Genomic DNA, 12831 nt, shown 5'->3' with positions numbered 1-12831 from the left:
GAGAGAGAGAGAGAGAGAGAGAGAGAGAGAGAGAGAGAGAGAGAGAGAGAGGTAGGTGAGTGGAAGAGGGGGAGAGAAGGAATCCCAAGCAGGCTGCTTGCCATCAACCCAGAGCCTGAGATGGGGCACGATCCCACAAACTGTGAGACCATGACCTGAGCCAAGATCAAGAGTTGGACACTTAACTGACTGAGCCACTCAAGCACCCTGTGTCTGGCTTTATCTTTGACACAAGCTCTGCAGACCACTGTCTGGGCAGCGTGACCTCTTTGTCTCAGGGTGACTTTTGTAGTTTCTGTGAGATTTGGGATTTTGAGTCCCATTATTGTTGAAAACCGGCAACAAGTGTAAAATAATCCATCATGGGCAATAGTTGTAGCCTCTCGGATGGCATTACAACAGCAGAAACAGCCAGAGCAGACATCCGCAGGCAGCAGCAACATGGACAGGCAGCAGCAAGTGGGAACGTCCGGGGTGGCCTCTTAGTGTGGACAGCTGGCTTCCTTCTATAACTGGTATTAAGTCAGGAACAGGTGGCTTGGCTATGAGAAGCAGGCTTTCTAGGTTGGGTGGAGCACAAATGCATCCGGGTGTGCTCCTGGCCCAGAAAAGAGATCTGCAAGAAGTATGAATCTTTTCTGGACTGAATCAAAGGGTTAGGAAGAGGGTGATGTTGCTCATGATCTGCAAGAAACCTAGGAGTCAACATAGTGACGGTGATGCCTTTAGGACAGAAGATCATTTTCATCTCTGGCACATTTCTATATTTTTAAAAATGTTTTTATTTCTGAGAGAGAGAGAGAGACAGCGTGAGCAGGGGAGGGCCAGAGAAAGAGGGAGACACAGAATCCGAAACAGCCTCCAGGCTCTGAGCTAGCTGTCAGCAGAGAGCCTGACGCGGGGCTCGAACCCATGAATCGTGAGATCATGACCTGAGCTGAAGTCGTACGCTTAACCAACTAAGCCACCCAGGCGCCCCCACATTTCTAGTTTTTAAACTATGCTGTTTCCATTTCATTCTTTCCTGTTGAGAACATAAGCAACAGTTTATCTTTCCATCAGAAAAGTCTTCTGGCCTTGCATTTTCTCTGTCTCCACTCCTGAAATATTACCTTAATATCAATAGGAGACTTAAATTTGGAATACTTTATGTATACGAGAGACAACTCGTGGGTCACTGTGCTTATAACAGTGCCCCCAAATCAGTGTTCTAAAAAATGTGTTAGCTAAAAAATACTGTTTTTAAATGATCTGCCATGCTGTTTTGTAACTAAAATTTATCAATGTAAAATAAGCATTTTGATAGAAAAATTGCAAAACATAGAGGTCAACTGACCACGTCATCAGTCTATGTGTGTATTATGAGTATTTCAATAGTGTTGTATTTCTGTACAAAGCACAGTACTTATTTCATTACCTACTCATATTTCCTTACCACTCCATTTGGTCCCTATAAAAGAGAATGCCTCCTTGACTAGCAATTTGTATAAGCAGTGGTAGCAATTTATTTTTTAAAAGTACTTGATAATATTGAGTTTAGCATGTTGTTGGAAAGGTTATTAGATTTTTTTCAGAAATTATTTCAGAAATGCTACATATTCAGTACTCCAGCTTCCCCAGAACTCGGCAGTAATGGCACAGATTGTGCTGTGGGGATTAGCAAAGGATTGTGAAGGCGGCCAGGGTGTTCAAAAAATGTAGGGAACTCACCAAAAAAAAAAAAAACCTGGGACAGAAGTATGAAGGTGAGAAAACAAGAGTTCAGCAGCTGGGAACCACCAGCCTGAACATAGAGTAGGGACCACGGTGGGAATGGGTGATGATGGGTGATCACAGGCCTACATCCACCCAGAAATGAAAGCACATTTACTGTTCAGGGCGCCTGGGTGGCTTAGTCAGTTAAGCGTCCAACTTCGGCTCAGGTCATGATCTCATGGTGAGTTCAAGCCCCATGTCGGGCTCTGTGCAGACAGCTCAGAGCCTGGAACCTGCTTCACATTCTGTGTTTCCCTCTCTCTCTACCCCTGCCCCACTCGCACTCTCAAAAACTTTTTTTTAAAAAAGCACAGTTATGTTTATATACAGTCAGAACTGAACTATGCTGAAAATACTTTTCATCGACCAGTGTGTATATGTGACAAAGTGAGAATGAGAACACCAGAATGGGTTTTCCAAGTTACATTTATTCATTTATTTATGAACAAGAGCTGGGTCTTTACTTTCTAGGAGATAAAATGTTGTTTTATAAAACTGTGCTAATAGATCTTAGTATAACCTTAGTTCTGGTTTTCCCGGAAACAGACCCTGTGGCACGACTGAGTACAAGTGGTTTACCTGGTTGGTATAGGGGAACTCCTCGAAGGGAATGGAGAAATGACACAAGGAAAGAAAGACACCAAAAGAATGGAGTGTTACCATACCAGCTACTTTGGTAACAGCTTAATCCTGTGAAGAAAAGGTATGTACCTTTTCCTAGAGTTTCCTCAGATGTGTCTGTGAATATGTGTGGCCTGACAGCATGGGCCACGGAAAGTGGCCTTAAGAGTAATTTTATTTTTACTGTTCTTACCTTGGAAAAATGATGTTAGTCACTGAAGTCAGTTCCTCACTTACCGTTTCCAACCCTCCCCCAATTACATCCAAACACAGTCTGGGACACTGACATTCCAGCCCAAGAGCCCGTCAGTTGGCAATATCAGTGATGGCACAGGGCAGGTGCAGCTCAGAATGAAGAGCCAAATTCCGGTCCACTACCCCTAGGAGGAAGGACGACTCCAGAATGAGCAACAGAACATACCAAGGGATGCCCTTTATGACCTTCAAATCCAACAAGGGCCTCCAAATTCTTGCCTATCTAATCCACCTCTTTTCTGACATCTTCTTGTCAGGCAGCTCCACTTGGGGAGGAAAAGGAATCGTTAGACATAAGTCTGAATATGATTTGCTTAGCTCTCGAGCTCCCCACATAGCTCTACAAACTTCCTGCTGCTCCAGTTTCTGCAAGCATCTCCTGAGGCTTGTCCAAAGTTGACAGTAACTTCCAGAGAAACATGTAATCATCCCTGGCTTTGTAGTCAACAGGATCACTCTAATTGTGACAGAGGATATCAAGAAGGACCTCCATCTATATATAAATATATTTCTTGTTGGAAAGAAAACATTTTGGGAGGGGTGGATGAAGGAGGAAAAATTATGACATTAAATAGTAATATGGTAACAACTCCCAAAATGATTAGACANTTGGTAACAGCTTAATCCTGTGAAGAAAAGGTATGTACCTTTTCCTAGAGTTTCCTCAGATGGGAATCTCTAGGATCTCAGCCTAGAGACAAAAAACATTTCACATCTATCGAACAATTACTATGTGTCAGAAACGTACGTTTAGTCTCAGTCCAACCTTGATAACTACCAAGACAACCCAATGAAATGGGCAGTGTCCTCCCACATGGAGATGAAGAAATCCAGACCCAGAGCACACTAGTAACTAATCACCCCTCCTGTGGCTCATTGGTGCAGACCTGGTATTCAGACCTAATGCTAACACCAGGTGCTAGCTCTTCACCGTTCTATCGCTTCCAACATGAGGTCCCATCTCCTAACCCTCCTCTCCTTTTAGTCTTCTGCAAGGTATTACCAGAGAGCCAATAATTCAAAAGTGGTTGTCATTCCTACTTATGTTTTTAACATATATTTTTAAACAACAGTTTTCCCCCTCTTTTGAATGTTACCAATCTTGGCACTAATCACTAAAAGTACTTTTAACTTCTAAAATGTACTCAAGCCTAGCAACACAAAAACCTCAAGTAATACCAAGGAAATAGTTACTAACAGAATGTTTAATTTGTAATGATTTAAAATTGCACTTTCTGTTCACATGCTGATCCTTTTCTCTCTTCTTGCAAGACTTTTCACCCCAAACTAATGAGATACCAAAGGATGTGACAAAATGACCACCTCAAGTAATGAGTGGCCTTAGGGGGCTGCTGAGTGAAAAGAGGAACAGGGTGGGGGCATGAAATTTCTTCAAAGGACATTTTAAAAAACTCCTTTTTGTAATCTGATCTGATAGTTATTTCATCATGCCTTTTAATGATCTATTCACAATCAGATGTAGGCCCATAGTTAATTTCCATCAGTTACAAAAATGCAAAATAATGGAGAATTTATTGGCGCCTGTTGTATTTTAATATGCAATAATTTATTTCAAAATGTTTTAGTATCAACTTTGTGATGTATATGTGCATGTAACTTTAATCTTATCCCAGGACTAGGTCAGATAACATTTGAAGGACTCCAGTCTAGTGGCTGGGTGTTTTAAATACTGTCATCTAAATCTATACCACTGTTAATTAGCATAAGGCAGGTCAGTACTTTTTCACTGGTGAATGGAACTCGAAAGGTAAGTGGTTGCCTAGAAAAAGTTTTAGAAGCAAAATACATGAAACAAGGTATAAGAATATGGAAGACTCTGCAACTCAAGACTTTGATTAGTACTTCCGATCTAGTTCTGTGCCGTCTTTCCCCAGCCTCACACATTTAAGATTGCATTGCCTGATTCAGTCCGGTTAAGTAAACCTGACCTAAGAGTATCACTGCTTCTGCTTTACTGTGCGTCTTGCTCAAGGTGTTTGTTGGATTATGAGTAGAGAAAGAACTTATCTAAGCTTTCTAAAGGCCCTGCTTACTAATAAATATCTATTCATGTGAGAGAGCTCTGTTTTAGATTTGCTTTTATTGTAATATACCACCAGGTAATTAGGTTATGCAAGAGGAGACCTATTTTACCACTTTCAGTAAAAGTGGCCACTCTCTACTAAGTGACCTGGGGCTTGGTGACTACATTGCTCCAGACAGTCTACAATGATGTGAAAAAGAAATGAAAAGCTCATCTATTCTCATTCCATGCTGAGGGTCATATCTGATTCCTGAGTACTGCCCATGATGTACTACCTCCTGAAGATCTCTTTAAGATCAGCAGGTGAATACTGACCTTTAAGAGCTGGACAGAAGGCAATCAAGCCATCGTAAAGGTCAAGGTCATCCTCTGGTAATATCATGTTTTAAAATATAATTAATTTGGGGGCACCTGAGTGACTCAGGTGGTTAAGCATCCAACTTCAGTTCAGGTCATGATCTTCTAGTTCATGAATCTGAACCCTGAGTCGAGCTCAGTGCTGACAGCTCAGAGCCTGTAGCCTGCTTCAGATTCTGTGTCTCCCTCTCTCTCTGCCTCTCTCCTGCTCGCACTCTCTCAAAAATAAACAAACATTAAAAGGTATATAATTAGTTTTGTATCACTTTTAGTTAAAACTGGATTACTTAGAAGGCTGTTGTCTTTTTAAAATTTTTAACATTTATTTTTGAGAGAGAGAGATAGAGCATGAGCATAAGCAGGGGAGAGACAGAGAGAGGGAAACACAAAATCCAAAGCAGGCTCCAGCCTCTGAGCTAACTGTGAGCATAGAGCCCAATGCAGGGGGTTCAAACTCACAAACCGTGAGATCGTGAGCTGAGCCAAAGTGGAACACTTAACTGACTGAGCCATCCAGGCACCCCATTTAGAAGGCTGTTTGTTAATGATTCCTCAAATTTGAAAATATGAATAGGGGCACCTAGGTGGCTCAGTCGGTTAAGTGTCCCACTCTTGACTTCAGGTCAGGTCATGATCTCATGGTTCATGGGATCAAGCCCGCACCTGGCTCTGTGCTGTGTGGGGCCTGGTTGGGATTCTCTCTCTCCCTCTCTCTCTCTCTCTCTGCCCCTCCCTCACTTGCTCTCTCATAAATAAATAAACCAACCAACCACAAACAAAACCAGGAAAACCCAGCCCAAACAGAACTATTGTCCTAAATTTTAAATAAACCTGTTCTATACTCCTGTTCAGAGGAAACTGGAGAGTGTCACTGAGACTGAATGAAGCACAATTTGAAAACCCAAGAATCAATCCAAGTGAAGTTGTAACATATGAGAAACCTAAAAGTAAAAACTATGTCAAACACATTTTATTTGGTGTTTCATGCTAGGTTGACTTAAACAAATAAAACAACTTTGTTGAACAGATTTTTTTTTTTAATATGACTATGTGTACAAGGACAACTGAGAACAGGGAAAACCCCCAAATTAATGTTTTCACAAATTACAGCTGTTACTATAGCTTGGATTTTAAGGATATCGTTCAATAAATGAATAGTTTCTCATTCCATATAGATTAACCAATTCCTCTTTTAAGAAAGCCAGCATCTTATAGTGCCAGGAGTTTACCTTTTGAAACACGCCATAAAGAAAAAAAATGTGTTCCCTCAGAGTCCCCTCTCCAATATTTTGTTATTAGTTTCTAAAAATGGCAAAATAAAATTGAATTTATATTAGAAAATGAGAGTACAGCTTTTTACGGCTAAGCTCAGCAGCAAAATTGAGGAAGAGTGACAAGTCACAGCTGACGGGTCCCACAGAGAATGAGGACATTTGTGCAGGTGTCCTGCACAGTGCTCTGTGTATGCCAAACACAGTCAACGTTCCATCATGTTTTCATTGCTCTTAAACGAGCAATACCAAATTCTTTTTTTTATTTAAAGAAATATTAAATCTTTATCCCCCCCAACATAATTTGTGATTAGGTAAGGCAAAGGTAAGTCCCATCATCACTGGGAACAGCAGCAATATACAGACATCAGAAATAGCCCTGAATCGTTGCTAACATTCTCTCCATGGTAACATAAGGAATGTATCTAATAAATCAAAGTTTGCAATGGTGTTACGTTGTTCTAATTTATTTGATTAGTTTATCTTGAAAAATTTTATAAATACATTATTTAAGAGGACAGTATATTTTCTTGTTCTGAAAAAATAATGTGTTTTTTTCACATTTTAAAACCATTTAGTATGTTTTTGCAAAAGGAGATGCAAGAATGTGACAGCTGGGTCTGCAGAAAGTCCATGTACAAACTGCATTTACAAGAACCTGGTAATCTGCCTATAGTTGCTTCTACAAATAGAACTCTTTGCAGTAATATTTAAACAGGCTTAATTTAAACACCTCTCCTATTCTACTTGTAGAGCAAAGAGGTACTTATTTTTCAAGTATTATATTGTAAAAGGTAAAATTTTTGTGCCAATTTTACATTAGCTTTTAAAGACCAAAATATTTACGTGAAAAATCATGCCTAGTCAGCCCATTTTTTTTTTTAATAGCCAAATGTTCCTTGTCTTTTAGAGAATGCAGAAAAATATTGATTTGCTAAGAAGGAGCACGTTGGAAAAAGCCTTTTTAAAGTACTGAAGGATAAGGAAAATTTCTTTTTCTCTATTGGCGAAAATTATTAGAAAAGCTATCCAGTCTGTTGTCTTTAGCTGGCTTTAATAAAGTCTTTTCAAAAGGATGGTCAAGAAATCTTTAGAAAACTGGAGGATGGGGATGCTCCTTTATAGCATGGAAGGAATTCTGTTAATTGTAGAAATTCTTACTAAATTTCTGCTTTGGTTCTTCAGAAGAAATGCTCATATAACTTCTATATCAGGAGACAGAAAAAAAACAAATTAGTATTTATCTAGAATCTTATTTAAAGAATACTATGATTAAATCTTACATTTCTAAAACTACTGTGCTTTTCTATATATTTTCTTATATAAGAATAAGTGATTTTTTTTCCAGAATCTTGTATTTTAACAAATTCTACCACTAGCAGGAAAACACATGTCCCCTTCCTTTACTTGAACTTAAACTATATCATCTACTTTTCTAAATGACATACATCAACTGTACTTTTCTTTGTGAAGTTAGGGACTACTATTCATTGGTCTTGTATCCTTTGTACTTGATACTTCAGGCTCCAGACATACATCAGAGGTCCAATAAGTGTTTGTTGAAAAACAGTCATGACCCCAAAAGAACCCTCTTACCATTTAAGGTCACAGACACTGGACTGTGTTCTTATAGAAGTTATAGAAGAGTAAGAACAGTGAAAATGAAATGAGAGATAGATCAAAAGGTGAGGTAAAGCCTGGCACATGAAGCAGCAGGTCATCTGGAGGCCCCTTCCCCCTCTGTGAATCTGTGACATGACAGAGTGGAAAGCTGTACCAGCAGAACATCCACTAACATGCCCGTAATCAGATTATTTCCACTGGCTGACAAATGTCAGATCTGGGATGGACCTAATAGCTTCCTTGAACAATATAGAAAAGTGGATCATTAAAGTGAAATTATACCCCCATGGTTAGTGTTCTAGAGAAGGAAAAAAGGCTAGCTTCATTTGGATAGATGCCTCAACATGGAGTTGTCCAGCTAGTTAAATTGGAAAATATTTGTTGTAAGTTCATAGATGGAATCTAAAAGACACAAAATTTGACCACAAATAATTGTGTACTGACTCCATTTAAATATGCTGAATCTGGCCAGATCTGTTCATAAAAGTATGAAGGGATGGTGGTCAATGCATGAAAGTGATCTGCTGGGAAGAGAAACTGGACAGAACTCAAACAGGTTTGAAAAGAGACAGAGCTGGGAATATGCCCCCTAATTTTAAGACTGATGAGACTGTGTTGTTGAGCTGCTGTGACCCGAGTTGGTAACTTCTGATGTTGCTCCTTACTTCTTTGCATCACATAAAGCTATTGTTCTTTTTGCACAAAGAATTCAAGTGTGAGTCCCAGAGATAGTATGAGAAAGAGCCATTGGTAGTTTCAACAACAGCTTACCGTCACTCAACAAAGGATAGAAAGACCACTGGGCTCATACACTCCTAGTTCTGAATAAGTGACCAATTCCCTAAAATCTAACTATCTTATTACATTTAAAAAGGACAATAGTTTATCATCTAAGCTGCTAAACCTGAATAAGAGAAAAATGCAAGCGCATGATGGCAGTCTTCATATAGCTGAAGATCTGGGGAAGATGGGAAAACACACTAGTTGGGGGGGTCTAGGCCCAATGGTTCCTATGTTATGACAAGACATTAAGTGCTTGTCTTTGCAAAGCATGTTCTGGCAATGAGGTCTGCCCTGTGAGAAGTTGATGGACACCCAGTGGGTGCTGCAGACTGGATCTGTGCTACTAGCTGGGAGAACAGGAGAGGCCCAAGAAACTCCCCAATCCAATTCAGAATTCAATTTCTATGACCTATATACAATCTTTTCCATGTGATCTCACTGCCATATGTCATAGTCACACTGCAGAAGGCGCATTCCCTCATTCAGCGTCACATATTTGTGATGGTTTCTCAAGGCGAGCTTACCTGCTGTCTGTTGTGTTTGAACACCATCTACCTGAGGCAGGGGCCCAAGTGTCCCTTCATCATCAAAGGCCAAAATTGGATTCAAAGGAATTTCTGGGCTCTCGTTGGTGACATCTAATCTGGATGATTTAGATCCAATGGGTAAATTTATAATTTCCTCAAAATTTTCATTCTGAACAGATACTCCATTTTCACTTGGTTGTTTTTCCAAATTGGGAGTACTACGGAATTTGAAAAATCAAAATGGAAAGGAATTAGCATTAAAATTGGAAAACACATTAAAACACAAAAACTACTGTATAATAAATTTTAGAATTTTAGAATCAAATGTTAGATGGGTTGACCGTATCATTCACAAAAATGGTGAATTTTGACACATTTGACATTCTTATTTGTAAACATCTGTTTTTTTGTTATAAAAATTTATCAAATGGAATAATTTATCGCTTAGAATAGATCATTATTTCAACCACATTTAACAATTTCTACTGCAGGCATTTTCACACACCTTTGCTTGATAAACAGTAGCCCTTGTTTGGTTCTTTACTTCAAAGATGAGGGGATTCAGGGGGATAATCTGTAGAGTCACAGAACTACTGAGACACGGTCCAAACTGAATACATGACCTCCTGATCTCTGGTCCTGTGTTTTGTTCATTATGGCATTTTATATACTACATGGCTATTCAAATTCTAGCTTTTTCTGGGTAGCCCTGGCTTCCTCAAACATGTACATAATTTTATAGGTAAATTGTATAAGACCAACCTTACCTTTGCCCCTTAAAAACAGCTGCTGACTAGAACCTGATTCTCATTAATTCATGCTTAATATCTTGGATCTATTTTTGAGGTACATTTAACTGGCCATCAAATCCTTAATTTTCTACCTTCAGTTTCTCTGTTTTTTTCCTCTCTTTAGAACTTCTAAAACCAAACTGAAACTCTCTTATATGTTCATTATTATGCCTTACAATGCAGCAAAAACAATGCCTGTGCAAATGAATGCTATATTAATTATTCACTTTTTCTGAGGGCAGCAGTAAACAGTATTTGCAATCTTCATAATTTGTTCAGTGTGCAACTCAAAATGACCCTATTTGAGGTGCCTGGGTGGCTCGGTTTTGGTTAAATGTTTGATTCTTGATATCGGCTCATGTTGTGATCTCTCAATCGTGGGATCGAGCCCCACGTCGAGTTCTGTGCTGAGGGTGGAGCCTGCTTGGAATTCTTTCTCTCTCCTCCCCCTCTGCCCTACTCCTGCACACTCTCTCTCTCAAAATAAATAAACTTTAGGGGCACCTGGGTGGCTCAGTTGGCTGAGTGTTTGACTTTGGCTCAGATCATGATCTCATGGTTCATGGGTTCAAGCCCCGCATCGGGCTCTGTGCTGACAGCTTGCCCAGAGCCTGGAGCCTGCTCTGGATTCTGTGTCTCCTTCTCTGCTCCTCCTCCATTTGTTCTCTCTCTTCCTCTCTCTCTCTCTCTCACAAAAATAAGTAAATGCAAAAAAAATAAAAAGACCCTATTTGACAAAATTCTAGAGTTAAAATTGTCAAATGGAAGATGAAAAAGACTAAGAACATGAAGCAAAAATTGTGAAGGTTTTAACATCTAACACATACTGATCGTCAGCTGAATATTTACCTATAGAAAGAGGTCTATGAAAAGAGGCCAAAGATCAGAATAACGGATCTGTAGTATAATGCCAACTGCTTGAACTTTAACAAGTCAATTCATCTCTTTCTGTCTCCTCCCTAAATGGTAACATATATCCAATTTTTCCATTGCATTTTTTTTTAGGNGAAAGCTTGTCCTAAGTGTCTCACAAGGTATTGCAGGGTATACTGAAGTATTATTTGCAAAAGTCTGTGAAAAATAACATAAAAACATTATACAGACTCAGAGTATGATGGTGCTTTTTTGCTATTTCACCAAGGAGGTTTGCATCACAGTAGTCTGCAGGAGCGTGGGTATGCACGTGCACTAATGCGTGCGCACACAGGCACACAAATGCCTGACATCGCTGTTCTAAGTGCTGGGCCAGCCACCACACCCAGCTTCCAGGTTCTTTCCCAACACCTACAGGCTTTCTGTAACCAGGGAAACAGTTTTGGTTCTCATCCCAAAGAGATTTTCAGTAGACGTTTTGGCAAAAGATACAGAAGAGGAGTGTGTCTCTAAGCTTCGTTCCTTGGTTATCGCTGCCGTCACCTTCCAGGCTTGCGTGTGCTAACAGGTGGAATGGCAACACCAACCCAGACTTGAGTCAACAGTTGACTTCATTTTCCCCTCCCACTCCTAGCTGACCTCCACACCCATTCTTCCTTGTTAGCAATTAAAGGGATGATTGAGCTGTATGCTTTGGATGACCAATTACTATATGTTCAAAAGACACAGTGACCAGCAGAAACTATAAAGCTGAAAATGAAGTCCCTGGGGTTAGGGAGTAGACATCTGTATGTCCTCTCAGGGTAAGATCACCAGGTTTTGAATTCCTTTTTTTGGGTCATATTCTGGCAGCCAAAGCTGGGTGCAAGAGTCTTGAAGGCTATGTACTTTGCTTGGTCAGTCTAAGATCCACCTGAGGGCAGACACCTAGCTGGCTCAGTTAGTGCAGCACATATGACTCTTGATTTTGGGAGCTGTGAGTTCAAGCTCCACATTGTGTGTAAAGACTATTTAATAAAAAATCTGCCTGAGGAATGGGGCTAGGTCTGTGGTGGGAATCTGACCGTCCATATAGCTTATTGTAGCCAGGACCTTATTCTTTCTTATTAACATTTACTATCTTGTTATAGCAAATAACTTTAAAATTAAAAGTGATACATTTCCTTCTGTTTGAATGACAGGTGCATGGGAATGTTATTTTCCCCTTGGGGGAAACTAAAAATAATTATAAACTTCTAAGATTTGGAGGAAAACCTCTAGGTCAAAAGTCAAAATCACTACAAATCCTTTAAGAGAGAAGGATCATTTTATTGAAAAGACAGGGCCCAGGGCTAAGAACAGGCATGAAATATCTTCTGGGTATTAGCAGGGTAAGACAGTAGTAGCTCATGAGAATTTTTTTTAGCTACTAGACTAGATTCTCTGCTGGGGGTCGAAGAGTATATCATAATGACCTGAGAGACTTTATGTCTGTCCTCCCTCCTCCATACGCCATACACACTTGTACTCACACATTCATCTGAATCCTCTGTTTCATGTTCCAAAGCTAAGTTTCTTACCCACAAATAAATACTCTCCTCCATCTTACGGGCTCCACCTCTATACTCATTCTCAAGAACGATAAATGGTTTCTGGAATAAGAATCATCCTGCCCCGGCTCATTTATTTCTTTGTATCTTTAAAAGCTGGCCAGAATTTTGGTAACTTCAACCCTCTTCAACCTACCTATTGTCCTGTTGGGCAAGGAGAATTGCTTTCAGGCTTTAAAAGCACTGCACACCAAAGGCTGCGAGCAGGAGAAACCACAGAGGCCAGAAATGTCACTCAGGCCCCTTGAGGCTGAAGTAAGGTTCAGGCTGCACCTGGTGCAGGGTTTCTCTGCACCAAGAATGCTTGCTAGTCCTAGTACTAGATGCTAGAAAATACTAGGA

The 12831-nt window shown here is 39.9% G+C and overlaps 1 protein-coding gene across 1 annotated transcript in view; it reads right to left on the bottom strand.

Moving 5' to 3' along the window:
* Window positions 1-5987: 5987 nt before the first annotated feature.
* MAP7 (microtubule associated protein 7) overlaps window positions 5988-12831 on the bottom strand; it is a 144361-nt gene continuing 137517 nt past the window's right edge. The window contains exons 17-18 of the mRNA XM_077776140.1: window positions 9234-9454; window positions 5988-7508 (exon numbers count right to left, since the gene is read on the bottom strand). Coding sequence (XP_077632266.1) covers window positions 7498-7508; window positions 9234-9454 — 232 coding nt within the window. The 3' untranslated portion in view covers window positions 5988-7497. The remainder of the gene's footprint in view (window positions 7509-9233; window positions 9455-12831) is intronic.

Source organism: Crocuta crocuta, unplaced genomic scaffold, assembly GCF_008692635.1.
Source record: "Crocuta crocuta isolate KB4526 unplaced genomic scaffold, BGI_CrCroc_1.0 scaffold25, whole genome shotgun sequence".
In the NCBI taxonomy this organism is placed as follows: Eukaryota; Metazoa; Chordata; class Mammalia; order Carnivora; family Hyaenidae; genus Crocuta; species Crocuta crocuta.
The sequence above is the reverse complement of the archived record's forward strand: the minus strand, read 5'-3'. Positions and strand labels throughout refer to the sequence as shown.